The 27,651-nt window shown below is 49.2% G+C and overlaps 10 protein-coding genes across 10 annotated transcripts; 4 read left to right on the forward strand and 6 right to left on the reverse strand.

The window, feature by feature from the left end:
- Nucleotides 1–1,306: 1,306 nt before the first annotated feature.
- Nucleotides 1,307–2,915, forward strand: ASPWEDRAFT_109675 (phenylalanine--tRNA ligase subunit alpha; the record flags this gene model as incomplete). The annotated part of the gene is made up of 2 exons (XM_040828105.1): nt 1,307–2,769; nt 2,822–2,915. The coding sequence occupies 2 exons, from the start codon at nt 1,307–1,309 to the stop codon at nt 2,913–2,915; spliced, it is 1,557 nt and encodes a 518-aa protein (XP_040689171.1).
- Nucleotides 2,916–3,903: 988 nt separating this feature from the next.
- Nucleotides 3,904–4,462, reverse strand: rps21 (40S ribosomal protein eS21; the record flags this gene model as incomplete). The annotated part of the gene is made up of 2 exons (XM_040837608.1): nt 3,904–4,138; nt 4,431–4,462. 2 exons carry the CDS (start codon nt 4,460–4,462, stop codon nt 3,904–3,906), a joined length of 267 nt encoding a protein of 88 aa, XP_040689172.1.
- Nucleotides 4,463–4,466: 4 nt separating this feature from the next.
- ASPWEDRAFT_40698 (NUDIX hydrolase) lies at nt 4,467–6,224 on the reverse strand. The gene is made up of 3 exons (XM_040835387.1): nt 5,891–6,224; nt 5,429–5,781; nt 4,467–5,363 (listed from the first exon to the last, which is right to left on the reverse strand). Exons 1-3 carry the CDS (start codon nt 6,157–6,159, stop codon nt 4,756–4,758), a joined length of 1,230 nt encoding a protein of 409 aa, XP_040689173.1. The 5' UTR covers nt 6,160–6,224; the 3' UTR covers nt 4,467–4,755.
- Nucleotides 6,225–6,263: 39 nt separating this feature from the next.
- On the reverse strand, nt 6,264–8,677 carry ASPWEDRAFT_40699 (putative IMP dehydrogenase). The gene is made up of 3 exons (XM_040835388.1): nt 8,358–8,677; nt 7,984–8,292; nt 6,264–7,777 (listed from the first exon to the last, which is right to left on the reverse strand). Exons 1-3 carry the CDS (start codon nt 8,542–8,544, stop codon nt 6,636–6,638), a joined length of 1,638 nt encoding a protein of 545 aa, XP_040689174.1. The 5' UTR covers nt 8,545–8,677; the 3' UTR covers nt 6,264–6,635.
- Nucleotides 8,678–9,551: 874 nt separating this feature from the next.
- On the forward strand, nt 9,552–10,791 carry ASPWEDRAFT_172300 (oxidoreductase, short-chain dehydrogenase/reductase family; the record flags this gene model as incomplete). Its single annotated transcript, XM_040830916.1, has 7 exons — nt 9,552–9,622; nt 9,686–9,805; nt 9,857–10,057; nt 10,122–10,286; nt 10,335–10,478; nt 10,542–10,696; nt 10,754–10,791. The coding sequence occupies 7 exons, from the start codon at nt 9,552–9,554 to the stop codon at nt 10,789–10,791; spliced, it is 894 nt and encodes a 297-aa protein (XP_040689175.1).
- Nucleotides 10,792–10,930: 139 nt separating this feature from the next.
- ASPWEDRAFT_110313 (DUF952 domain-containing protein) lies at nt 10,931–11,385 on the reverse strand (the record flags this gene model as incomplete). Its single annotated transcript, XM_040828162.1, has 2 exons — nt 10,931–11,047; nt 11,101–11,385. 2 exons carry the CDS (start codon nt 11,383–11,385, stop codon nt 10,931–10,933), a joined length of 402 nt encoding a protein of 133 aa, XP_040689176.1.
- Nucleotides 11,386–13,048: 1,663 nt separating this feature from the next.
- On the forward strand, nt 13,049–18,334 carry ASPWEDRAFT_111169 (putative Ras GTPase activating protein; the record flags this gene model as incomplete). Its single annotated transcript, XM_040828229.1, has 3 exons — nt 13,049–17,054; nt 17,113–17,391; nt 17,445–18,334. The coding sequence occupies 3 exons, from the start codon at nt 13,049–13,051 to the stop codon at nt 18,332–18,334; spliced, it is 5,175 nt and encodes a 1,724-aa protein (XP_040689177.1).
- Nucleotides 18,335–19,118: 784 nt separating this feature from the next.
- ASPWEDRAFT_172303 (uncharacterized protein) lies at nt 19,119–21,162 on the forward strand (the record flags this gene model as incomplete). The annotated part of the gene is made up of 5 exons (XM_040830917.1): nt 19,119–19,200; nt 19,325–19,356; nt 19,496–19,575; nt 19,647–19,728; nt 19,801–21,162. 5 exons carry the CDS (start codon nt 19,119–19,121, stop codon nt 21,160–21,162), a joined length of 1,638 nt encoding a protein of 545 aa, XP_040689178.1.
- Nucleotides 21,163–22,182: 1,020 nt separating this feature from the next.
- ASPWEDRAFT_51534 (adaptor protein NBP2) lies at nt 22,183–23,585 on the reverse strand (the record flags this gene model as incomplete). Its single annotated transcript, XM_040837609.1, has 2 exons — nt 22,183–22,240; nt 22,288–23,585. 2 exons carry the CDS (start codon nt 23,583–23,585, stop codon nt 22,183–22,185), a joined length of 1,356 nt encoding a protein of 451 aa, XP_040689179.1.
- A 1,697-nt stretch (nt 23,586–25,282) lies between these two features.
- Nucleotides 25,283–26,368, reverse strand: ASPWEDRAFT_172305 (uncharacterized protein; the record flags this gene model as incomplete). Its single annotated transcript, XM_040830918.1, has 1 exon — nt 25,283–26,368. The coding sequence occupies one exon, from the start codon at nt 26,366–26,368 to the stop codon at nt 25,283–25,285; it is 1,086 nt and encodes a 361-aa protein (XP_040689180.1).
- Between the last annotated feature and the right edge of the window lie 1,283 nt (nt 26,369–27,651).

Genomic DNA, 27,651 nt, shown 5'->3' on the forward strand with positions numbered 1-27,651 from the left:
AAGCAAGGAAAAGCAAGGAAAGGAAAGCAAAGGAAAAAAAGAAAATCCATCCTGGTTTGTGCGTGTTGATCTATTGTTTCATCCACCATCTACTATCCTGAAGAGTTGGTTGGAACTATGGTGATCGCCCTTTGGACTAGTGGCGATCGTAGCCTTCGTGGATGTCCTGCCCCAGTCGGTCTTTTCTCTCACCATGTGTTGTCTACCTGCCATCTACATCGTTCATCGTCATCGAAATGGCCGCTGCTTTCTTTGTTTTGTGGGATCGCTTTTCAGTCCTCCTCTTCCCAGACCGCTCCAGCTGATGCTGTCTTACGATGATTTTAAGGTATCATCCCCGGTCGAGGCTCTCCAGAGATCATCTCTGATCTTCTGACCACTGGATGCTTTTCCTCGGGTGGTCCCATGCTGCCGGGTCTAATGATTCATGTCGCATTTCTCCGTCCAACATGGGAATCCATGACTTGGAGAGACGGTGATGACATTGACACCCATCCATGTCCATCTTTTGATTCCATCGACGGCGTCCAGACCGAACAGTCGCGTGCGGGTCCACTTGACCCCATCCGGCCAATGACAGCACCGACCCCATTCCCTTTTGGACCAGGATTTGATTATTTGCGAGGCGCACATTTCATTCATATCTGATTTCTTATTTAATACATCTATTGGGTTTAAATTCTGAATACAGTGAATACAGACAATACAAGTGTTTTAATCAATCTAATACAATCAGGTGGTCTAACATCTGTTCAAGAAATGTATTGTATTCCCCGCTGCTCTTCACCCAAAATACTCTATCTGGACGTTGCCACTATGTATGAGGTCTGATGACTCGATCTGATTATCTTTTATCCAACATCTATTCCTATATTACTTGTCTTGGCAGACGAGTGTTTTGACATGCAGATAACAGGATACTAGGATACTTGATGCTACGTTGGGTACCGAGTATGCATCCACTACCTACAACATATATATCTATATCTATATATATGTACATATGTATATATAGATCAGTACGGTTAAAGAAATAATATCCATTTTACCGCTATAATGCTGCATCATTGGATTTCTGTCGATTCTGATGCTTCAAATATTTTTCTAAAGCATGATGGCGGGGCAGGTCACGAGATGGCGCCTTTGGTCACTCTCCCCCGCCGCATCAAAAGTAAACGTGCGCCCAAAAGAGTCACAATTCCAAGTGGGCAGAAACGATAAAATCCCCCGCCATCAGCACCCCCCCCCTTCACCCCCCTCCTCTTCCCACTCTCGACCCCTTTCTGTGGTCGATCCGGCTGCAGCCATGGCGTCCGATATGACGAAACCGATTCTGGACGCCCTGTCCGCGTCCGATGCGCCCATTTTCTCCAACGAAGCCTTCCCCTCCATCCCCTCATCAAATATCAAAAGTGCGCTCGACCGCCTAGGCTCGCGACAGATGGTCGAGTATGACACCATGGACAAGGAGGTTCTCGCCCTGACGGGTGAGGGTGAAGCGATTGCCACTAATGGCAGTCATGAGGCGAAGGTCTTCGAGGCCGTTCTCGCCGCCATCGATGGGTTGAAGATCGGCGACTTGCCTGGGATTGTTGGAAAGGATAACGCCAAAGTCGGTCAGGGCAATGCCTTCAAGCGAGGCTGGATCAAGAAGGACAAGGATCTGCTGCGGGCCAATGCCGAATCCATTGTGGACGAGACCCAGCAGCAGTTGCTGGCGGTCAAGAACACCCAGACTCTCGGTGACCAAAAGGCTGTGACCGACCTCAAGCGTCGCAAGCTCGTCACGGTGCAAAAGGTCATCACCTTCAAGATCTCCAAGGGTCCCAAGTATGCCCGGGAGTTCGTCAAGGAGGAGACCGATCTCACGGCCGAGATGCTGCTCAATGGGTCCTGGAAGACGGCCCAGCTGAAGCCGTACAACTTCAAAGCCAAGGGTGCCCCGACCCCGTCCGGTGCGTTCCACCCGCTCAACAAGGTGCGCCAGGAATTTCGCAACATCTTCTTCGAGATGGGCTTCGAGGAGATGCCTACCAACCGCTTCGTCGAGACGGGCTTCTGGAACTTCGACGCCCTCTTCGTGCCCCAGCAACACCCCGCCCGTGACCTCCAAGACACTTTCTACATCTCCGACCCGGCCAAGGCAGACCCTCCGCGCGAGGATCCTCTCAATGACCCCCACCGTCCAAAGGCCATCAACCCCGTCTCGGTGGCCTCGCCCGAAAAGACCATCGATTACAACGAATACTGGGAGAACGTCCGTCAGGTCCACGAGTCGGGCAAATATGGCTCCATCGGCTACCGCTACCCCTGGAGCGCCGACGAGTCCCTCCGACTGGTCCTCCGTACACACACTACTTCGGTCTCGACCTACATGCTGCAGAAGCTGGCCGCCAACCCCCGGCCCGCGCGGTACTTCAGTATCGACCGTGTGTTCCGTAACGAGGCTGTCGACGCCACCCACTTGGCCGAGTTCCACCAGGTCGAGGGTGTCATTGCAGACTTCAACCTTACCCTGGGTGGTCTGATTGGCTTCATGGAGGTCTTCTTCGCAAAGATGGGCATTCACAAGCTGCGTTTCAAGCCCGCCTACAACCCTTACACCGAGCCTAGTATGGAGATCTTCGGCTACCACGACGGTCTGGGCAAGTGGGTTGAGATCGGAAACAGTGGTATGTTCAGACCGGAGATGCTGGAGCCCATGGGTCTTCCCAAGGACATGAGAGTGTACGGATGGGGATTGAGTTTGGAGAGACCAACCATGATCAAGTAAGTTTCCACACGCACCCACCCTGGTCTGATAACAACTAACAATACATAGATACGGAGTGAGCAACATCCGTGAACTTCTCGGCCACAAGGTCGACCTCAACTTCATTGAGAGCAACCCCGCCGTTAGACTGGAGAAGGATTAAACCATTGAACAGATATATGGAATAGATATAAGAAAGAAAAAGAAAAAAGCAAGAACAAAAACCAACCCAGATGTATTGATTTCACTGGTTTCTTTTTTAAATAGTTATGATTTTACGTGGAAGATAACGACGGTATTGAGTAGAAATGAAAAGTTATACCACTAGACGCGAAGCCAGATACAAGACAAATCAAACTTCAAAACTTCAATTCAAGTTAAAAAAACCATCTCTACTAGCTAACTAGATATTAACTAGACAAAAGTAAATAATTGCGAGAACTGTCCCACCCGTATCTGTGCCCCAGTGCATATTCTCTGCAAAAGTGGCTCTTCAGCAGGCGGGTTTTGTTTTTTTATCTTGATATTCGGCTTGTTGTGGGTGAATTTACGAAATTCTACCGTACCTCCTCGCTCATAGGGAATAAGGGAAATCGAATGAATGTCGCCTCCCCCGAGGGAGAAGGACTTTCGATTCGATCCCGTGAATGAGGAGGCTTTGTGTGCCGGTTGAAAGGTAAGGAAAAGAAAGGAAAGGAAAGAGAAGAAGAGATGTAGAGATATAAGGAAAAGGAAAAGTAAGGGGGCGAATGTGAATGTGAATGTTTTCGACGCCAGGACAAAGCAAGTTCTACCACATATTGTGCATTGTGTAGTTCAGGTGATAAGGTGGTTGACGTAGACGGATATAAGGTCATGTCGTCTCATCGATTCCATGCTCAAGATCAGGAAGATAGAAGGGAAGAAGGAAAAAGGCAATTGAAACTCCCATTTTGCTTTCGTTCCCCTTTTTTATTTTTAGGAGTAATAAAAGGTATTTGAATTTTATTTATTCATTTTTTCAATTATCTTCCCACCCCGTAAGTCCGGTCCGGTCCATCAAGCTTCACGGTAACATCTAATGTCTCTCATATTAGCCACCAGCTCTTGCCACCTTATTTTAAAAGACATTTGTAGTTCAGACATACCATCAAACCATTAGGCGAACCAATTTACCGGGCACGGTTGGCGCTCCACACGTTCTTGAGGTAACCGTCACGCTGGGTGATGCGGTTGAGGGAGTCGTCGCTCTCACCACGGGCACGGATGAAGCCGCACAGAGCGTAGTTCTGGTTCTCACCAGTGTAGCGACCGTTCTCGTCGACGTTGCCGATGGCGATCTGGATGGAGGCGTGGTCGTTGGCCTTGATGATGCGGTTGGTGGCGCTGCACTTGCGAGGCACGTAGCTGTAAAAATGGGAGGTAGATGTTAGTTATATGTTTCCTTGATCCTTGATATTCAATTTTGATATTGAAATTCCATTCCCCCCTCCCTCGCATTCTTTCGTCCTGAGGAATCCGGCTGAATGATTTGGCCTGCCCGCGTTTTGACAGTTTGCTTTTCGGGTTGAATTTTTTATTTTATTCGTAGCCGCCACAAATCACACCGGATACCTCAGGACTAGACCTTCTCTCTCCCCTCCCTCTGCTCAAGACACCCCGGGGGAAAAAACAGAAATTCAACATTGGACAAACATACAGATCGACGATCTCTCCCTTTTCGTTCTCCATTTCGGCGGTTTTGTAGGTCTTGAAGGTCGACGACGGACGGTGGGAAGAGGTTTGCGCTGGCGGGTGACTCGTTGAAAATGCGCGGTGCGGCGACAAAGTTGGGTCGACGAGTTGTGTGGGTCATGTGACTTTTATCGAGGGCTTGGTGGGCGCGTGGCCGAATGGGGTGGGTTGGTGTGGCGATAACGTGCCCTATCATTCTTGATAAGGATTTCAGGTACGGTACGTACGGTCTGTCTTGTATTTGGTGGATGTGTCTCTTTGTGTACAAGTAGAGATGCAATTATTTACAATCATAAACTACTCTTTCTTTGATCCTCCATGATGCCCTTCTTCCATCCAACTTCCACCTCACGGGCAGCCCCCTTCTTGAATCGTACCAATACAACCCTTTCTGACTCCCCGCGTCTGTCAGACCCCTTCAACTCCGGTCCTGGATGATCCAAAGCCAAGACAGCCCGTCCATCAGGCGTCATTTGAAGCATCTTTGGCGAGATGCATTTATCCGTCCAAGGTGGCGTGCCCGAATGCACAAACTCGACCAATTCCGACCGTCGCTGTGCCAGATCCTCAGCACTAGGGTTCTCAGCTCGCGAACCCTTGTCCAGAAACTCCGACACCAGATGCAATAGCAGAAACTGTGGAGGGAATAGGATAATCTCGCCACTGTTTGCCATCCGAAGCCACTCGGTGGCGGGCAGGAACCTCGCCTCTGTGACTTCGATGCCGCCATCGCTCGTTGGGACCTGTATCTCCTCCCGTTCGCCTTCGGCGGGAATTGCGTCTAGGAGCTGCTTCTCGGATTCGACGGGCAAAGGCAGGAAATAGAGGTACATCTGCGTTGTATACCGTCGAGGCACATTGGTCGGGGTGATCCATCGTGAAAACGGAATCAACTTGTCTGTTGGACAACACTCTCCATTAGCCAAGAACCCAATTGGCCCTGAAAGGGGATAAAAAACCAACCTATATCCGGCTCTGCTGCTAAGTCCAGTTTCCCCAACCACTCGTCGAAGCTTATCTCCTGCTGGTGAATTAACCGTCTCCCGCTCTCCCTCTCCTCTTCTCCAACAGCCAACATCTTCCCCGAGACGCGGTCTTTGGCTAACAGAATTCCACTTTCCTCGAATAATTCTCGTATCGCAGCACGTCGGTATGCAGGTGAATCATCATGTCTTTTGAAATCTTCTGCAGGTGGACAATCTCCATCTTGGGTCGACAGGTTTCCGCCGGGGAAAACGTGCGCCGACGCGAAAGATGTCGATGTCTGGACGCGGTGAAGGAGCAGGATTTCATTCTTGGGTGAGATTAGAATCACACTGGATTGCCGTATTAGCTATCAGCAATTATAATGCGTAGGCATTGTCCATTGTAGACTATGGCGATTCTAGCCGGTCATATGTACAGAGTATCCGCGGAGTAACTAACCTAGAGCTAGGTCTGGGCGTTGCCGGCTTCGACTTGGAACCATCGCCTTTTCCCGATGGCATCTTTGGAGACTGAGATGGGTTGTATACAGACGAATAAAAACGTACTGAACACACTTGTGCTGGAGCATGCGGAGAGGAAGACCGTGACTTCAAGATCCACGAGCGAGAGGCTAAAGAACCTCGGCCAAAGAGCTGTGGTAGGAACCGTCCAGAATTGGTGTAAATTAACCGGGTCGTACGAGAGACGACATGAATTGATGCAGTCATGCCTCTCATATGGCTACAGCCCGACAATTTCCTAGATATTTCTTAATCTCAATTGATGTTGATTGCTGGTGATAACCGTGGTTGTCACGCGAACCTAGGCTCGTCCTTACAGTAGCCGTACCCCGCGTTCGGCGTTGCCGGTTCTGGTTTAGCCCACCGCCGGGTGCTCTGGCCTCTGGGCTGCAGAATTCAAGGTACCGAATATACAAGTTGGAAAGAAATGGAAATAGTCGTGTTGAATGATTCAATTTCATCAAGTCATGCTATGTATGAGATGCGTCGAATTGGACCAAGTGCAGACAAAAATAACAAAACACCCGTCAGTGGACAATTCCACATCACATCGAACTCCTATCCCTCATTTTTTTTTTACCTCTAATACCCCAACCACGTATCATCGTGTGAACATATGAACAAAGCTCATTAACAATTAAAAAAGAAAAATAAAACACCCGAGTTTAGTTTTTTCAATAAACCTAAGCGTAGAGCTTCTTGTCGTAGCTGTGCAGACCGTGGACGTTACCCTCGGTCATTGCGCTAGCACTGCGCACCTCGAAGCGGACGGTGCCGTTGTTGACACCCTCGTGGAAGTCAGCAAGGCTCTTGACACCAATGTCCTGCAAGGAGTGCTGGACACCGGCAACGAGGTAAGGAATGAATTTGGTGACAGAGCCACGGTCGAGGACAGAGCCGGCAACACCCTGAGCGACAAGGACACCAGCCTTCTCAGAGAAGTAACGGGCTGTTCCGGCGTTGCTGGCCTTGCTGTTGGTTGCACCCTTGCCGGCCTTCTTGTCCTCCATGGCGGCGATACTGCCCATTCCACGGTAGGCCTTGACGAGCTGGCCTTCGTTGCTGACGAAGTACTCGCCAGGAGATTCGGTGGTACCGGCAAGGAGACCACCCATCATGACAGTTGAAGCACCCATGGCAAGACCCTTGACGATGTGACCAACGTTCTGGACACCACCGTCAGCAATGCAGGGAACACCGAAGCGGGCAGCGAAAGCAGAAACGCTGCGCACGGAGAGAGCCTGGGGACGACCGACGGCCATGACCTCCTGGGTGATACAAGCACTACCGCTACCCATGCCAATTCTCAGGCCATCGGCACCGGCAGCAATCAAAGCTGCGGCTTGTTCTCTCACCACGACGTTACCGGCAATAACATCGATCTCAGGGTGGGTCTCCTTAACGTACTTGATCATAGCGATCTGGTACATGCTGTTACCCTGGCTGCTGTCCAGGATAACAATGTCAAGACCAGCATCAACGAGAAGCTGGAGTCTGGTCTTGTCCTCCTCACGAGTACCAATGGAAGCAGCGCAGATAAGCTGCTTGGACTGAGGGAGCTTGGAGGCCAAGGGGTAGTGAAGGTTCTTCATCAAGTCACTGCGAGACAGCAAAGAGATAAGGTTGCCGTTCTCATCAACGATGGGCAGCTTGCCCTTCTTCGACTGACGAAGGACATCGTTGGCCTCGGCCAAAGTTGTGCCGGCGGGGGCAGTGACGAGGTCAGTTGCCATGATGGCGGTAACAGGGTCCTCAAGGTTGAGGTGGAACTGGATGTCTCGGGAGGTGACCATTCCAACAAGCTTAGAGCGGAGAGTTCCATCCTCTGCAAGCCAAAGTTAGCCATGGACTTGACAAGTATGTGGTATTAATAACAGCAAGACACATTTTCTCAGATTCAAATCTGTTTCTCCACAAGGCTACTTTCGTCGCTTCAGTGGAACGAAAGTTATATTGGAAAAGATGGAAATCATCCTCAAAACATGACGAAGGCGTAAAGAAATATATAAAAAGGAAATGATAGGTGCTTACCAGTCACAGGGAAACCACCGAATCCCCACTTGGTCTTGAGGGCCTTGGCCTCTCCGACAGTGGCCTTGGGAGACAGCACAACGGGATCCAAGATGAAACCGTTTTCGTATCTCTTGACCTTTCTCACCATCTCTGCCTGGTCTTCGGGAGAGCAGTTGTGGTGAATGATACCCAGACCACCGAGAAGGGCCATGTGGATAGCCATGTTGTGCTCGGTGACAGTGTCCATGGGGGAAGACACAAGGGGAACCTTGAGGGAGATGCGCTTGGTAACGGGGGTGTCCAGAGTGACATCGGAAGCAGGGAAGCCTGTCATAAAAACCGCATGAGTACCTCAATTGGTGCAAAGATTGTTCAGGAAATCCTCGACTTACCGATGTAACCCGGCAGGATAAGGAAGTCATTGTAAGTCAATGCACCGTGCTTATCCGAGTCCAACAGAGTGTCAACATCAAGACCATCTCTGCTGGGGTAGGTCTCCAAGACCTCCAGGGCCTTGGTGTAGTCCTGGAACTCCGCCTTCATAGCTCTGCCCAGGGAGTCACCGTTGGAAATAGGCATTGTGTTTGGAATGAAACCTCTACGGTTTCTATCGTAACTCGTAGAGAAGATTAAAGTAATAGATCAAAAAAGAAAGTAATCAACAGATCGGCGATAGAAACGTTCTGTTGATGGAGAAAGTCTTCCTTTCCCAAAGGAAAGAAAGAAGAAGAAAAGAAAAAAATTCGAGGGGAAAAAAATTGCCTTTTTACACTTCTATCGGTGCACGGGCTAATCCCGGCGGGTATCACCCAAACGGGTTTAGCTGCTGCCGCCGTTGGGAGCTGCGCTCTCTGGTTGGCTGCTAAACGAGATATTCTCAAGGCGGTGACGGACGAGGGGCGATGCTTACATCAGCGTTGATAATTTCTGAGAGCGGATTTTTAAGAATTTGCAACATGTCGTTTGAATACCACATAGTTCTATGTTGATTATCAATAATTGGAAAGAGTTTTCAATTCTTAGTCCTAATGCGTTCAACAAGAATTGGTAGCATTAGGCTTCACTTTGGTGGTGGCATTCTCATAGGTCCTTATGCACCATGCAGAGTGCTACAGTAGCATACAGTGCGTGATGCTAGAGCACAACTCCAGATAATAGAAGCTAGTAGGTACACATAGGTAATTATATCATTTTGTTTTGGCGAATGCTTCTCTTACTGTAAGGGATATAAATGATAAAGAAGTTGAAATCTCAGCTACTATCTGCAATCTCGATCTAAACATCATTCGAGAATATATACATCGGAGGAAATCAACAAACCACAAAGCTACCTCAGTACTACTAGATAATACAATATTCATGCTCAAAAGTAGCTGGTAATTATGCCTTCATGGTTTATCAAAGAAAGTCATATTATACCCCTACATTCGATATGCTATTGCAACACTCTGACGACAGAGTGACAGCACGTAAACACCATATAAACCCAAGTCCAATCCACGCACCCCGTGTTTTGAAACAGTATTTTGTTCAAGCAACGTTTATACTATTAGCAGATTCAGACCTTGATTTATCGAAGCCCGAAAATGACGTCTCAAATGGGCAAAGATGGAACCTTCAAGGCTCCGCAGTCGGCACAGAGCCAGAACAAGCCAGGGTAAGAGCATCTACACACTTGCATCCATTTACCTCATCCATGAGACTAAGCAAGATATCACAGACTGGAGAAGTACATGCAGCCACCCAGTGAATCAACCAAGCTCGAGTCGGTCGGGAGTTTCGTTGAATATGCCGGTTGTGGTAAACTGAAAGACAAAAAAGTTCTCATCACGGGTGGAGAGTATGCATCCTGTCCATATATTCGGATATGATCAAGTGCTGACGAGCATAGTTCAGGAATTGGTCGATCGGTTGCCATATTGATGGCACGAGAGGGTGCTGATATCTTCATCGTCCATTTGCCTGTGGAACAGGAGGATGCTGAAGATACGAAGAAAGCTATCGAGGCTGAAAAGAGAACCTGCCATCTCTTTGCTGGAGATCTGTCAGATCGTAATACATGCCGTAAGGCTGTTGAAGAGCATGTCAAAAAGTGAGTATTGCATAACCATTATATGACGATATTCAGGGAACGATCCATCTAACAAGATCCACAGGTTTGGCAGAATCAATGTCCTTGTTAACAATGCCTCGCAGCAATACATGTACAAGGACTTCCTTGATGTTGACCTCGACAAGGTTGAAGATACCTTCCGCGTCAATATTATCCAAATGATAGCTATGGCGAAATTCGCTCTTCCATACATGTCAAAGGGCGACAGGTGCGTAAATGTTTACCATTCTAGTTGCTTGAAATTTGACGATTTTAGCATCATCAACACCACTTCCGTGGTGACATTCCGTGGCTCAGGAACCATGATCGACTATGCAGCGACCAAGGGAGCTATTGTTGGATTTACCAGGTCTCTGGCGTCGCATCTGGTTCCGAAAGGAATCCGTGTGAATGCTGTTGCGTAAGTGCTCTGGTGTTGATGTACGTGTACAACAGAAGTCTAACGCATAGTCAATTTATCCAGGCCCGGTGCCACCTACACGCCCATTCAGGTTGATTCTCGAGAGCCTGATCTGATGGTGAACTGGGGAGCACAGACTGCTCTGGGACGCCCTGCTGAGCCAAGTGAAGTAGCGACGAGTTTTGTCTTCCTGGCGAGTGCGGATGCTTCGCTCTACTGTAAGTTTTGACCTTATGATATCCTTTGAAGCTTTGTGTACTGACAAAAATAAACAGATGGTCAAATTATGCATTGCTATCCTTTGAATGATTGATCGATTGTCAGAGATTGTGCTACTGTTGTAGTTTGCAGAATGCTAGAGAATAGTACAACAGTGAAATGCAGCTGATAAAAATGGATAAGAAACCCGCCTTGTATGTTCAACCAGTAAAGAGGAGATTTTCTCATGAAGTTTAGTATAAAAGCCATGGTTTTGCCTGCAAAAGAGGCTTTTCCCATCCGCCATCATTCATCCACACAGCAACGCTGTCGACTTCCTCCTTTCCTAACCGGAGACCGTTATACAAGTGCTTTGTTTGTCAGTGAGTGTATATTAGCACAAGAGAAAGAAGAAGGGACATACCGGAAACAACCCCTCCGTAGGCCGGGGTCCGCACACTTTTCCATCTGGCGTCTCCCAGCGAAGATCCGGTTCTACACGGTCATACCGGATCCTTAAGACATAGACAAGCGGCTCATCTTTAAAAAAGAACTTGAGGGTATTTGGTATTTGAAACGCCGTGGACAGGTGAATGAATCCGGAGTTCTGGTCGAGTTCACTGACGGGGAGTCTCTCGGGGAGCGGTTCTCGGACCGGCTCGGTGGATGGGACGAGTTTGTAGACGTAGAGAGGTTCAGAGTCTGTCATTTTTGCTGATTAACTCAATTGCAATACCTAGTGCAGGGTTGGAAAGATATAAAAGTGTTGTTGATCAGGATGTCGTTGGACTGGTCAACAGCCGATGAAATCATAGATGCTGAGTGAGCCAGGGCCAAGTTGTTGCTGTGATCTGGCGGGGTTCCCGGGTTCAGGTTCCGTGCGTAGAGGCCTAGATCCCACGATCGCGACTATTGATGACCGTCGAGATCCCAGATCGCACTAGATTTCAGGGTATCCTCAAAGAGATACCGTACTACTTATTGATTGAAGTTGAATTGGAATACTTTGTGGTGGTGTAACAGTGGTATCAATTGCATTGTAAGAGCTGACGATTGTTTCTGTGACCGTAATATTGGTAATGATGCAATGGATACATGGAAGGTATAGAATAGAAAATCTTGATAACCAGAAGAAAACAAGATGAATAGATTCTGTATGGACAGCAGACTCGCTGTAGAGATGGGGATATGGGGATAAACTATTGATTTCGTACCACCACGTATGCACTACTTTGTTGTCAATACATGAAGCATAGTGGATAGAGAGCCAATGACCAAAAGCACAGCTGGACGATTGGATAAAATAGACTACTGTGTACCTAAAAGTCCACATCATGGAACCTGGAGGCGACCTAATAATGTGTCTCTGCTCTGGCAGTCCAAACAGGCCCAAAATAGCATACCGATGGTTGGACAGGTGAATCGCTTCTTCCTCGGAGATCGTAATCTGCCATCCGTCAACCACATTGCTGAGTGAAACAACCTGTCATTCTCTCCATGAGATGGACTTGACGTGATTAGGATTATTTACACTGCAATATCGATTGAATTCATCTTTCCTCTGATACCTACCCTTACTCTGTAGCCTGACAAGAGACAAAATCGGATTGTAATACAATCACGTGAAGTAACAGTATCGTATAATCACGTGGCAGCCCATACCCGATTGGGAGATTTGTTGTCCCTGCCCTGCGCTTGCCCGTTCTACGTTTGCCCCTCGCCATTGCCAGCCGCTGTAAATAACAAGACTTGCTGCAAGTCACTTTCGCCCCATTTAGTGATCTATCCATTTCTTCATCTCTTTTTGATCGACTTTTTATTTCGCAGCACTGAACCTTTCTGGAACTGGCCTTTTTTTCCGATCTACATCAATCTCGTTTCTATATCAACCGATTCCAGCCCAATCCCTCCCTCGTTACCACTAAACTCACAATTTGGGCAATGCGAGCCCTCCCTTGATTCCGCATTCCATTGCACTCCACAGACGCAAAGCCTTTATTGCGCATACGAATTATTCCTGCCCGGCTACAATACTGCTTCAGCTGTGAAGCAGGTATGCGGCCAATTGGCGACGAGGCCTTTCCATCTCCATCGGTTGTCGCATTCCTACCTACGGACCGCCCTCAGTGATGTCAAGCAATCCTTCCGCCCTCCGACGAGCCCAAACGGACCTCCCTCCACAACAAGCACAGAGCCCTCTCCGCCATGGCTCGAACGCATCGACCACTTCCTCCATCTACTCCCTGTCCTCGAATTCCTTCGCCCCGAGTCGCACGAGCACAGTCTCTTCCAATGCGTCCATAGGGTCCACCCCCAGCATTGGCCACAAACGAGGAAAGAGTGAATTAAACACCATGACTTCCACAACTTCCATGGCTAGGGATGGCGCGAATTTGGGCAGCTGGTCCAATGCTGGGGCAGCATATACAGATATCCGGCGCTCTTTGCGACCACTTCCCCAGGCGCCCAACCCCTCGGCTGCTGCGACAAAGAAGGCTACTTCTCGCCATTCAAGAAGTCAAACTGTTGATGAGTCTCATTACTGGAAGGAAAATCGCCCCACGACACCCGAGTCGCGCCCCATTTATGGGGAGAATATTAGGCCTCTCAGCGAGAGAGCTTTGAATCCGCAAACCCCTCCACGGGCAAGTTCGCCTCATCATGTATCCCCCTCTGCCGTTTCGCTCCATCGTCCACAACTGAAGGCGAATCATGGTCATAGCCTATCCAATCCACCACCAATTACGACCGCTTTGACCGCTCCCGACCTTGAAACCTTGAAAAAATCATCAACAGGGCATCTTCGCACTCTTTCCAAGTTCGCCCAATCTGGGGAAGGTGAAGAATTCGGGCTTGACACCTCCACACCCTCGGTGGTTGGGTTGCAGGGAAGGCGGAGGTTGAAGCGTGCTGATTCCGTAGCAGGTGCTAGCCCACGATCCCCCCAGAAAAAGACTGCATCGGCGTGGGCAGCTGGTAACTGGATGGATAAGCAGCGGCAATTCCTTCAAGCATATGAGTATCTTTGCCATATCGGAGAGGCGAAGGAGTGGATCGAAGAAGTCATTCAAAAGCAAATTCCGCCGATCGTTCAACTAGAGGAAGCCCTCCGGGATGGTGTGACACTGGCGGAGGTCGTCCAAGCAATGTACCCCAGTCGCACACTACGCATCTTCAAGCACCCAAGACTACAGTATCGACACTCGGACAACATAGCTTTGTTCTTCCGGTTTTTGGATGATATCGAATTGCCCGAATTATTCCGATTCGAACTGATCGATCTGTACGAAAAGAAGAACATCCCCAAAGTAATTCATTGTGTGCATGCGCTCTCGTGGTTGCTATTTAAAAATGGCATGCTTGACTTCCGAATGGGCAACCTTGTTGGTCAACTGGAGTTTGAGCATCACGAGCTTGAACAAATGCAGAAGGGTCTTGATAAGGCGGGTGTCAGCATGCCGAGCTTCACAGGCATGGCTGCAAATTTTGGGGCAGAGCCTGAACCGGAGCCCGAGCCGGAATCCGAAGAGGATCGAATCGATCGAGAACTGCATGAAAATGAGGCCTTTATCAGTGACTTTCAGGCTCAGATTAAGGGAGCAATGTTGAGACTGAAGCTGGGCAACTTGATGAATGATCTGTGGGACTTTGAGCCCCAACTTGTCGAACTGCAATCTAGAGCGCGTGGAGATTGGGCGCGCCAGATCATTGACTATAGATTGAGCATGAGGCAGTTCGCGATTAATCTGCAAGCTACTTGCCGAGGATTTCTTGTACGCTCCCAGCAGCAAGGTGACAAGGCAAGCTGGGAGGCCCAGGAGCAGTGTGTTCTGCAGCTTCAAACCCTTGTCCGAGCATCGAGAGCGAGGGCTCAGATAAATCGTCTTCAAAGTAAGATGAGAAAAGAGGAATCGGGCATCAAGAACATTCAAGCGGCACTTCGAGGAGCTTTGCAACGCAAAGTGGTCTTTAACCTCTGGAACGATACAAGAGACGCGGAACCCCAAGTGACCTCATTGCAGGCTGCTATTCGAGGATATCTTCACAGACAACGTGCTCAAACCCACCAAGCACATACGAGAGACGCAGAGCCCCAAGTCATATCAATGCAAGCTGCTGTTCGAGGAGCTCTCCAAAGGCAGAATCTTCAGACCCAGCAAGCATGTATGAAAGATGCGGAGCCTCAAGTCACTTCGTTGCAGGCGGCTATAAGGGGGGCCCTTCAGAGACAAAAGGTCCACTCCCAGCAGGAACAAACGCGAAACGCCGAAGGCCCTATTAAGATGCTTCAAGCGGTCATCAGAGGCGCACTTCAACGAAAACAAATGAATGTGCAATATGATGAGATAGAAAGCACGCGGAACGACGCAAAGTCGCTACAGGCGGCTATTCGAGGAATGTTGACTCGAGGATCCGTTACGCAAACCAGGAGCCTGCTGGACAAAGAGGTTCCATCAATAATCCTCGTTCAAGCAGGTGCACGGGCTTTGGCTACCCGGAATCAACAATCTTCGTTGGCTGAAGCCCTGGACAAGACACAAAATGAATGCGTTGCTTTGCAAGCGATGATTCGCGGTTCTGCTTCCCGGGGAAACACTTCCGCTCTACGAGACGAGCTAATGCGACATGAAGCATCATTTATCGATCTACAAAGTGTGGTCAGGGCACAGGCTCTGCGATATGCTTTGGAATCTCAGCGAAAGTCTTTGAAGGAAGAAGAGCACACAATTCTTGACTTACAATCCATGATTCGGGGCGTCATCTTCCGCAGGCAATTGGAAGCTGATTTAGATGATCTTCGAACGGATGAACATATGATCGTCGGCCTCCAGTCCCTTACTCGAGCAGCACTCCTCAGAATGGACGTTGGCGAAATACTCAACCAACTCGAAGACTGTGAAGACGAAGTGGTGCAACTGCAGGGACTAGCACGAGCGATGATGATCCGATTGGAGGTTGGCCAGACTCTGGTTGATCTAGAAGCTGAGGAGGATGTCGTTGTAGACCTTCAGTCGCATATCAGAGGATATCTTGTGCGATCGAAATTCGAAGAAAAACGTCGCTATTACCGACAGAACATGGAAAAGGTCATCAAGGCCCAGAGCTTTGTCCGAGGAAGGATCCAAGGGCAAGCTTACAAGAGTCTCACAAGCGGAAAGAACCCTCCTGTAGGAACCGTCAAAGGCTTTGTTCATCTTCTCAATGACAGTGACTTCGACTTCGATGAGGAGATTGAGTTTGAACGAACGAGAAAACTGGTTGTCCAACAAGTTCGGCAAAATGAGAACGCGGAGCAATACATCAGTCAGCTTGACATCAAAATTGCCCTCCTGGTGAAGAATAAGATTACACTTGATGAAGTTGTCAAGCATCAAAGTCATTTTGGTCTCCACATTGGTGCCCTGCTCCCCAACACCGAAATCTCGTCAACAGATCCGTTCGACCTCAAAGCGCTCAATAAGGAGTCACGAAGGAAGCTTGAACAATACCAAGTGTTATTCTTTCTCCTTCAGACGCAATCACAGTACCTCGCGCGGCTCTTTAGGAGACTTCGCGAAATCAAGACAGCCGACAAAGAGTATGAGAGAATCAGGCACTTGATGATGGGGCTGTTTGGGTATTCTCAGAAGAGACGTGAGGAGTACTATCTCATTAAACTTCTCGCCCGCTCTGCCCGGGAGGATATCGAAAGCTTCGATTCCATGCATGAATATCTGCGTTGCAATTCTTTCGCAAACAAGCTTTTCGCGTCGTACATCAAGTCTCCCCGGGATCGAAAGTTCATGCGTGACGTCCTAGGACCTGTCGTTAGGGAGTACATCGTCGACAACTCAGAGTTAGATCTAGAGAGTGATCCGATCCAGATCTACCGCTCTGCTATCAACAATGAAGAGCTCTGCACTGGCAAGCGTAGTCGTCGTCGACTTGACATTCCCAGGGAAGAAGCAATCCGAGACCCTGAGACGAGAGCGACATTCATCAAGCATCTTCAAGACATTCGGGATATTGCCGATGCTCTCTTTGCTGCACTCCAGGAATATCTATATCGCATGCCTTTCGGCGTTCGGTATTTTGCTCAGCAAATGTATGACAGCCTCCTCACCCGCTTCCCTAGCGAGGACCCTGGATTCATTTTGCAGACCGTCGGCGCCTGGGTGTGGAAAAACTACTTCCAGCCCGCCATCCTAGAGCCAGAGAGGCACGGCGTCTTCGACCGGGGCATGACGCAGGAGCAGAAGAGAAACCTGTCCGAAATAGCAAAGGTCATCGGTCAGGTGGCTTCCGGTAGGCTCTTTGGTACGGAGAATGTGTATCTGCAGCCGCTCAACACATACGTCGAGGATTCAATTCAACGACTAGGACAAATATGGGGCGACAGTGAGTAGTCTCTCACTCCAGCGAGGCATCTATTCCATTTAAGCTAACTTGACTCCAGTGATTTCTGTTCAGGATGCTGAATCGTACTTTGATATTGACGAATTCAACGACCTTTATGCAAAAACGAAACCAACTCTCTACATCAAAATGACGGATATCTTTTCCATCCATCAACTCGTGGCCTCAGAAATCCAGTTCATCTGCCCGAGTCACGATGACATCCTAAAAGAGGTTATTCGAGACCTTGGAAACGTTAAATCCAACGAAAACCAGTTGATGAGTGTCAATTCTTCTGAAATAAGCTTGACTTTGCATCCGAAGCTTGCGCAGGTTGAAGGTAAGAAATCCATCCTGATACGCAGTTGGTGCCCACTAATTTGAGAAACGCAGACCCGGAAGCTGATGTGAAGGCTCTCTTCATGGAGACAAAGCGTTGCATCCTCTACATCATTCGCGTCCAGACAGGCGCGAATCTGATGGAGGTTATGGTCAAGCCACCTACAGAAGAAGACGAGGAGAGATGGATGACGCTGGTTCGCGACGAACTAAGCACCAACAACAGTCGACGAGGCGCATACTCCGAAGCCAATACCTTGGTTGATATTGGTTCAATGACCTACTCGGAGCTTAAACGGACTGCACTTGAGAATATTCTCCATCTTGAGCAGACTGGTAAAATCCGTCGTGATAACCACTACCAGGACCTCCTCAATGCCATCGCAATCGATATTCGGACCAAGCACCGACGCAGGATTCAGCGGGAACGAGAGCTGGAGAGCGCCCGCTTAACGCTAGGACGTCTGAACGATCAAGCTATCTGGCTCGAGCAACAGCTGAACACGTACAACGACTATATTGAGCAGGCAATGATAACACTACAGAACAAAAAGGGGAAGAAACGTTTCTACATGCCATTCACCAAACAGTGGGATCACCAGCGTGAGCTGCAGAAATCGGGCAAGGTATTCAAGTTCGGTTCCTACAAGTATTCCGCTCGCAACCTTGCGGACAGGGGTGTGCTTGTTCACTGGAAGGGATACAGTGAGCGACAATGGGACCGGGTTGACCTTACCATCTCGAGTAATGAAGTCGGCGTCTTCACAATTGACGGTAGCAGTGGCCCAATGATGGTCCCTGGTGCCAATGCCCAGATACCGATGGATGATCTGTTGCAGGCACAGTTCAACAACCTGCAGTTCCTGGACTTCTTCGAGGGGCATCTACGAGTTAACCTCAACCTCTTCTTCCATCTGATCATGAAAAAATTCTATAACGAATAAACCGACATTACGACGGACGATCCTTGACGGAGCTCCGTTTTGCTTCGATTCTTTCTTTTCACCTTTCAGAAGATATCCCCCATTTCTCATTTTACATTCTTATGACCTTTCGGGTATGTCTGGTATTCTATCCAGCATGATGCTCTTGAGACCTGTGTTTCCGGCGTTTTTTTATGATCTTTTTGTTTCTATTGATTACCCCTTACTGTTGCTTTTTGATCTTTGTGGTGGACGATTTGTCAAATGTACTTGCTTTGTTTTTTGCTTCCTGAAATGATTACCCTGTTGACTGCATACTAGCTCGGTTCTTTTCTGATTTTTTGCCTTCTTCGGAAGAGATCTGGTCCCTAAACTCTTGTTCACGATCAATTTTTGTTACCCAGTATGATGTAGACGAGTCTTCTATGTACCTATTTACCCCGAGTAGTGTTGACTGTATGATGTTTGACTTGCACATTTATAACAAACACACTTGCGGATACAGTGGGTGAAAAGCAATTTAAATCAACATAAACCATTTACTTTCTCTTTATTCACAGCAATCTGTAGACGTCGACTGATCCATTTACACTATTCAGGGGCTGTTGCCACGTGACTGCCCCGGCGTCGGGCCCCGAAGTCTCTCTATGGAATCAACGCCAGCTGGAATCCCAATCAATCAATCTTCCTTGGACCTGACTTTGTCTCCCCTCGTCGACCTCAAGACTCTGCCGAAAATCGGGGTTTGTCTCTTCTTACACCATCGAAAGCGCATTAAGACCCTAATCGTGTTGTTGTTTGCGCCATGGACTTCTCCAATTTGAAAGACCAGGTCAGCAACCTGACCTTGTATGATCTCAAGGCGGGAGTCCGCAAAGTGCAGAATGGTATGTCCCGCAGCGACCCCCCCTCTCTTTCTTGGTGATGCCTTTTTATGTGCGATCGGGCATGATGATTCTGCGATTCGTTTTATCTTCAAATTGTTCTTTGCTAACTATTCATCGCCTTCAGCTGTTATGAACTACACGGAGATGGAGTCCAAGGTTCGTGTCACCTTTTGCCGTCCCGCCGGTTTCCGTTCCTCTACAAAGACCACGTCCACACTATATCGCCTTGCAAACAACTATAATCGTGGAAAGGGAAAATGGGGCATATCGCAGGTCGCTTACATATTTTGAACAGGTCCGAGAAGCTACAAACAATGAACCGTGGGGTGCCTCGACCACATTGATGAACGAGATCGCCAGCGGAACTCACAGCTAGTCAGTCACAAGCCACCTATGTATTTTGCTATAAATCTTCTGCTGACATGTTGGCTTACTTTCTGCGACAGTCAATTGCTTAACGAAATTATGCCCATGATTTACAAGCGATTTACGGATAAGACAGCGGAAGAGTGGCGGCAGATCTATAAGGTGAGTTGGGCATCAATACATTTGCATTTGCGGGCGTGAACTACGGACTGCTGACACTGGTTCCAAACATAGGGCCTCCAGCTTCTGGAGTTCTTGGTTAAGAATGGATCCGAACGAGTTGTCGACGATGCCCGATCCCACATGTCCTTGATCCGAATGCTGCGCCAGTTCCATTTCATTGACCAGAATGGCAAGGACCAAGGTATCAACGTGCGCAATCGATCCTCCGAGCTGATAAAGCTGCTGGGCGATGTCGATTTGATTCGCTCGGAGAGAAAGAAGGCCAGAGCCAACCGGAATAAGTTCAGCGGTTTTGAAGGTGGCATGGGTGTCGGAAGTGGCATGACTGGTTCAGGCGGTCGGTACGGAGGATTCGGCAGCGACAGCTTGTCCTTTGGTGGATACAGTGGTGGTGTCTTTGGGGATGGGGGTGGATTTGGAGGCGGCTCGAGCGACTTCCAGGATTCAGGACGGAGAGGCAACCGGTTCGATGAGTACGACGAGTACGACGAGGCAGATGCTACTCCCCCGCCCCGACGTGGACCTAGCCCCTCAAGAGCCAAACGTGAGACCAAGCAGCCTTCACCTCCCAAGCCCAAAGAACCTGAGCAGGATCTGTTCGACTTTGGCGACGACGATGTTACTACTACGACCACCGCATCTACCGCCGCCGGCAAGCAGCCCGCGGCCAGCGGCAGCAGTGGCTTGGATGTGCTGGACTCCAAGCCAATCGACGACGATGACTTTGACGACTTCCAGTCCGCAACACCTGCGCCGCAGCCTGCGTCCTCCAACCAATTCGGTATCCCTCCCCCAGCATCGACCGTCAGCACCAACTCGAGCACTCAGTTCGTCGCACCAAAGCCCGTTTCTGGATCCCAGGGTGCAAACCTGAACGGCTTGGTCGGGTTCACCTCCATGTCTCCCACGCCGACTGGAAGCACTCTTGCATCTCCAACCTCCTCGACTGGGTTCCCTCAGAGCGGATCCATGATGCAACCGCAGAAGCCAGCCCAGCCCAAACCCACCGGCTTCCAAGCCGCTACCCCGAACTACTTCACCTCCGTATCTACCGCGACCACCGCCCAGCCTCCCACCGGCACCTCAGGCCACAGACCCGGCGCCTCCACATCCTCCTTCACATCCGCCACCTCCACGGCAGCAAGCAAGCCCGCAGCATCCAAGTCCTCAGGCGGCGATGCCTTCGGCTCACTCTGGTCCTCTGCCAGCGCAAGTGCCGGAATCCAAAAGTCCAACTCTAACGCAAGCAAAGGCCCCAACCTGGCCAGCATGGCTAAGGAGAAAGCCAGCGCCGGCATCTGGGGTGCCCCCGCAGCTTCCACCTCTCCCGCCCTGGGTCGACCCCAGCAGCCACAACAGCAGCAAGGGGCAGCGAAGACTGGTAGCTCGGGATTTGATGACTTGCTGGGTTAGGTTACTTTTTTTTTGTTGTTTTCTTTCTAGTTTGATTGATATACCATAGTATTTTTTTTGTGTTTCTTGAGCAAAAATTCTCATCCATCACGCCCTTCTTTTCTTTTATTTTACAAAAAATTATGTTGCTTCTCTATCAACATACATGGCTAGGTTAGTTGGTTGTCCAAAACGTGGCATGAAATATGTTTTGCCTAGATTTACCCGAAATGAAGTAAAGGTGCAATACACTATGAAAATTTAGTTGACTAAATAATAATCGAAAGTAGCTATACATAAGTAGTGCAGTTCTCAACAAAGAAGTTGCCCCAAAAGAGTCATGCGCCAACACTGAGCGTGTCGATCAAAATTTTGAACAAAAAAATATTCATAACTATGTAAATCATTCTTCCAAGGATATATGCAATTGGGCGACAAAACAAAGCCGTAGAAAATAGCAGAATGGTATGTATGTAAATGATCAATAGGAATAATGCTAACACTGACGCCGACGCCGGCGCTGAATGAATACAAAACGGCAATTAAAACATGGAAAAACATATTTACAAGCAGGCGGGACAAAACAATCTGCATCTCATGGACTTGGTCGAGGCTAGCCACAGGCCAGATCCTCGGGTTCTTTCGTTTCAGCCCCTCACGCTCCAATAGTGAGTGACCTCCAAACATAAAGACAAATATCCATGGATCATGAAATATATTATATCATGTAAGTGATTGATATTCAAAAGTCGTATGGCCGACTGGTTTGGGGTGACCGGCTTCCGTGATCTGCGCCGGAGATCGGGGAGCCTAATCAGTCGTCTCACTCGTGTCCCCAAAATTTTCAATTTGTTGAATGGATCAATGGCAAGGCTATAGTTGCGATTGATTTGGTGTGCCCTCTTTGGTGACTATTAGTCCAGAATCCAGCCTGAACAAAGACATTGCCGAGGTTTGATTTTTTTTTTTGTGGTAGCATTTCCCACTTGGCGGTGGACAGTGTCATAAGTGACACCGATCAGCCCGTGTTACGTCGTTTGCTCATGATATCAAGGACACAGGTATCATGTTTTCGTCAAAACGGTGGTATTTTTCCCATCTTCAGGCTTTTTTTCAGGGAGTTTGTCAATGGGAGGGGTGGCGAACTCATTTTGAGAATGCGGCAAATGTGATGTGTTAGAATTGGACTCGTCACCGCCAGAGGAAACAACGACAGGGTGATCATTGTCTCTCGTCTCTCCGTTTACCGAATGAGCAGAGTTTCCATTCGAACCCAACGGAAGTTGGTCATTTTGAGTTGGTGTGCTCACTTGATCCGACTCTGTTGATTCCGGGCTAAGGTGCGTGTTGTTTCCCGTCATGTCGGCATTTGGATCACCATTCAGAGATGTCAGTCCCCCTTCGATGTCTCGAAGAAGACGAACGAATTCCTCAGGGACCAAACCGCTCTCGCCGGTCTTGGGATCCTCGGCCACCAGCCAACCTTGACCGTGCCTGTATGACACGAAAATGACTTGTCCCTCTGTCAACGGAAGTTCGTTCTCATGCTCTCTGGTGAAGTCAAAAAGAGCGACGGCTTTTCCGTTCATCTCCTCATCCGGACACCCAACTGCAAATTGGAAATCACGAGAATACCGATCACCAGTGAATTCATCTTCCGATTCAAACCCTGGGTCTTGTTCATAACCCTGTTGGTTGTCATATGATTCAGGAGCCATATGGGAGAATCTGCTTTCATCGGCGGAATACGTTACGAGCTCACCGCCAGGACCGTCTTCCATTGCATCTTCATCATTGACATAATAGGTCTCACTGCCATCCGCATTCATGCTGACCAAAGTTCCACGGTCTACTTCTGGTGTAAAGTAGCCGGGAGGTGCGATGCTACGGGCCTTGTTTCTTCGTCCGTTCAAGTTCAAGTCTGTTCCTGTCGACTTGTTCTTCCGGTGACGAGGTGCAGTAAATACCGGGCTGTGCAGATCTTCATCCTCGCTGTACGGGGGACCGTCACCAAAGGACATTGCCGGAAGTTGTTGGTGTCCATAGCTATTTTCAGTGCTCCACGGTCCTGTTGACCACTGGCCTCGCGAACTGTCCCACGGAGCAGGGGGGTCCGAGAGACGACGATGCTCACTCGCTGGTGTTGACACGGCAGATGCACGAGGTGGTAGCGGCCCGTAGTGAAGAGGATGGATTGCCGGGTATGCAAAATCTCGGACAAGAGCATACGGCAAACTGGTGTGAAATACCGGGAAGACATGTGACCCAGGACGCGAACGGTTTTGCGACGCACAAGAAACATTCGAGTATGTGGATAGACGGTCCTTCGCATACGACGATGATCGCTGACAGGTCGGTCGCTTCACGGTTCCATCCGTGAGGATCGGTGGCAAAGCCGACAAGTGCGAAGCACTTTGCTCCGGAGGCGGCGAAGTAGAGGACATGATTATTGACATGGATTTCTTTTTCCCGAGCACACAATGCGGGAAGGGATTGAGTCAAGAAGCTTTCGGGGGTCGAGAAGTTCTGGGAGGGAATGCTAGGGAGATTGATCGATCATCGGCAACGTGTTTTGCGCCCTAGTTTCGCATTGCGATCGCCCGCCCACAAATTTTATCAACAAAGCTGTGAGCAAAAGACAAGCCTTCGATTGCAGCCGACAATTCCAACGATATTATTATTATTATTTGAGGTAAGGGGTGGAAAGCGTGGAAGTCAAAGATGAAGGGGGCATGCGACTCGAAGCGTGGAGGGGCAGTAGACGAACTCCCTTGTTTCACCACGTTGATCGGTATTTGGCGGTGGGAGGGGCGAAGAACGAGCACGATGGCAACCGAAAAGGACCCCCAAACAACAGTCAACAATCTTGATATACAAGCGACGCTAGACGCCAGAGAGGCGAGGTGGCTTCGATGTGCCTGCTGAAACGCACTCGACAAGGAACGGGCAGGTACGTGTGGCTAATCTCGAACACCTCGGGATTATTTCAATAAAGCGGGCCGAGCAGAGCACAGAAAATAATAAAAGAAAATACCAAACGCAGGCGAAGAGAAGTACTCTAGCACAGCAACAGAGATCTTGGAAGCGGTGGTGGCCAATAGTCCGTGGAGTGACTTGCAGGAGGGCCGGTTGGATGGTTGGGTGATGCTTCAGGTGGTTTCTTGTCCCGCGCTGTTCGAGTTGTCTCGAGGGCAAATGGGCAATATTCTAAATATAGCACCCAAAGGCAAAAATGCCAGTGTCAGAAGTAATGTAACCGAGCAGGATGCCTTGATGGCGAGGCAAAGCCAGTGGGGGAGGATTAATATATCAAAAAAGATGGGATGGGGAAATTTGTTTGCAGGAATATGACCACAGAAAAAAAGTCACAGCCCGGCGTTGAAAAAGGATGATGGAGGAGAAAGAGACAGACTGGCCGGAGATTACCTACCTGAAGACTAACTGAAGCGTTAATGATCAACGAGGCGCAGTCGGGGGGGCCTCTGGTGGAGAGGTTCTGTGCTGCCACTGGGGGAAATGCTGTGTATATGACCCCAGAACACAGGAAGGTTGCAGGTAGACAATGCAGAGTCAATGTCTTTGTCTGGATGACACGCAGGATGAGGCTTTTCGTTTCTCTGCATTCGATCTGGAATTGATGCTTTTTCTCTCTGGATGAAGACTCGGGCGGGCTCACGTGACCAGATCACGCACGGCCTAGCGTGTTTCAGGTGTTGCTTCCTGAGTCTAGTCCCGATCTGGACGAGGCATCAATCTTGTATACACGATGGCTTCAAATTACAAGGTTGATTCTACATGGAAGCAGGGGTAGATGCATTTGAACTGATATTTAATTGTTAATATTCACACGAATCAAAGAATCTTGGAAGTTCAACGGCAATTGGTCCTCCACTTGCAACTGCTCAGACATAACAAGCACAGACCAAAACAAAACCAAAACAAACAAAGGCATTCGACAGCGTCATGCAGGCGAGACCAGCTCGAGCCTGAAGGAGGTCGTTGCTTCGTCTCTTCATGAGCCCCCTACCATTTTCATCTGACCGTTATACTCCTGATACTCCGTCTATACTAGTCCCTGGGTCTGGCAATCGACATGTGTTGGAAAGCAACGAGTTTGAGCTCTTGTATCCCACGAGCCCCGCTAAGCGTTGGCTGAAGAGCTAGGCTGATTTTGACAGTTGCTTGGAAAAACGGTCTTTATCTTGGTCACAAACGAAGGGATTCCCGTCGGCTGGGATAGCTTCCGGCCTCCAGCGGCAAGCGGTGTTGTGGTTGTCGTTGGCAACGGCGATGGTGATGCTGCAACCGAAGAAAATGGAGAGGCAGAAGAACTGTCCTCCGTACCTTGAGAAGCACCAGATCCATGGAGCTCCGCAAATTGGCCCGGGATTGCAGCCGTGTCCAAAGACTGATCCTTGTCATATCCAAATGCGACACGGGAGCGAGATGTCGGGCTGTCAACGACATCCACATCCATACACGTCGAATATACCTCTGGTTTGCCGTTTGGATAAGTCGGATCGACGCCAGGGGCTGTAGGCCAATCCCACACCCAGTAGAGGGTGTATGGCTTTCCGGTGGGCGCATTGGAAGGCAATGCGATGTCTTGCTGGCACCAAAGGTCGGCACCCATCAACTGATTGGCAGTGTGCTTGAACTTGGCCTGACGATTCGTGGATATACTGCCGCCGTTGACCTGGTAGCAACGACCATCGTCGAAATTCTGCTTTGACAAGAGTACTCCCCGTTTATCGCCCCCTGTGCCGTCTTTATTCCACGACTTATGGACATCAAGAAGCTTTTCATCCTCCTTTGGCTCGGTCGTGCCGTACACATAAACCGTCCCCCGATTCTTCGGCTTCCCGGGCTGATTCTGCGGCAGAGTTACATGGCCATTCTCTTGAAATCGGAGGGCAATGGCCGCGCCAGCGCTGGCCTCGAGTCGCGGACTACCATCCGTCTGCTTCTGCTTCCGCTGTGTCTCCTTGCACATCATGTCGGTTGCGCTGAGATTGGTACCCCCGTTTGACGGGTTCAGCCAGGTCATGGCCTTGTCACTAAAATCGGGGGTTGTGCGAGGTACGTTGCCTCTTGCATAGCCTGGCGATCCGACAAAGGTGCCATTTGCAGCGATCACTGTGAGTTGCTCGACCCAGGAGTGAGCGTTGGCGGTTGTGGCGAGGATGGTGACGAGCACCGTTAGAGTTGCTTTGCTCAGGATATACATGATTTCAAGTCTTCTGTTCTAATTCTCGTGGATCTCGTAGGAAATGGAGATTGTAAAAGGTTGCAAAGAGTGGTTTTTCAAGCAGAGGACGCCGGCCAGCGGAGTCGCAAAGACAAGACAATGTAGTTATTTCTTGCAGTCAGTATGATCTTGAAGGAAAGTGACTTGACCCTGAAAGAAATGGAAGAAGAATGAACATAAATCCTCAAAGACTTGTAAAAGCAGGCATGTTTCTTTCAAAACGAGATGATAATGGCATCAATGGGAACAATAGTTCTTATTGAGCGGTAAAAGAGAGAGAGAAAAAATGAATAAACACCTAGATAATAGTAAACTGAATGAATCCCATTCACCGAGAGCGCCCGCAATCCTGATACAATAAAGACGCCAAAGTCAAAGGCCAAAGGAAGAATACCCACAAAGAAAGGTCTGCCATTGTTCTCATACGCTGAAAAGGATCGATCCCCGATCAAGGGACCATCTGACCGACAATCATCTACAGGTGAATGACTCGAAACAAACCACCAACAATAGAAGCGAGTACTAAAAAAGCGCACCTAGGCAGATTCAATGCGATCTGGCGGCTGTATCCAAAGATATCGCACCAAAAGAGGGGGAGAAATGCAAATGAGCCATCGAAGGAGAAAAGCAACCATCGAAAGCCAATCAATAGGAGACTGCACGTCATTGTCCAGGCGGTTCCTGCTGCTGGATCTGTTACAAAGGCGGCCTTCAAAGGGCGATCCTCCGTCTGGGATTGGGTGGTGAGAACCCTGAAGAATCCGGTCATTGCAGAGAGGGGGTGTCGGAAGGGGCGACAGGCGTCATGGGATTCGCTCAGATCCTCAGATCTTGCAGCGGACAGGGAGAGCAAGAGAGGAAGAGAGAGAGATGGGAACTGGTCGGATCAATCTCTAACTGGGCGCTTACTGGTACCTGGCAGAGATCTCAAGAGACCTTGGATGTTTGGGCTGCAAGCAAGAGCAGAGTAGGGCCAGGGATAGCACCGATTGGCAAGAAAATACTCCGACTTGGCGCTTGCAGGGCATTGTTAGCATCAGTGGCAGGCATTGATGAAGAGTCGACGAGAGCGAGGAGAGTGGGATGTCGTCGCTGAAAGGATGGCGGGTAATTCCGTCTACAACGTGAGTGCAGGCGCCGGATGGACATAGACAAAACACTTGAAGGACCCGACCCGCCTTGGGTTGCGGATACGGCGCGAATATTTTGAGACAAGACTTGTTTAGGGATCAGATAAAAGATTTCAGATTAAAACTGGAGAA

Source organism: Aspergillus wentii (genome assembly GCF_001890725.1).
Source record: "Aspergillus wentii DTO 134E9 unplaced genomic scaffold ASPWEscaffold_4, whole genome shotgun sequence".
NCBI classification, from domain to species: Eukaryota; Fungi; Ascomycota; class Eurotiomycetes; order Eurotiales; family Aspergillaceae; genus Aspergillus; species Aspergillus wentii.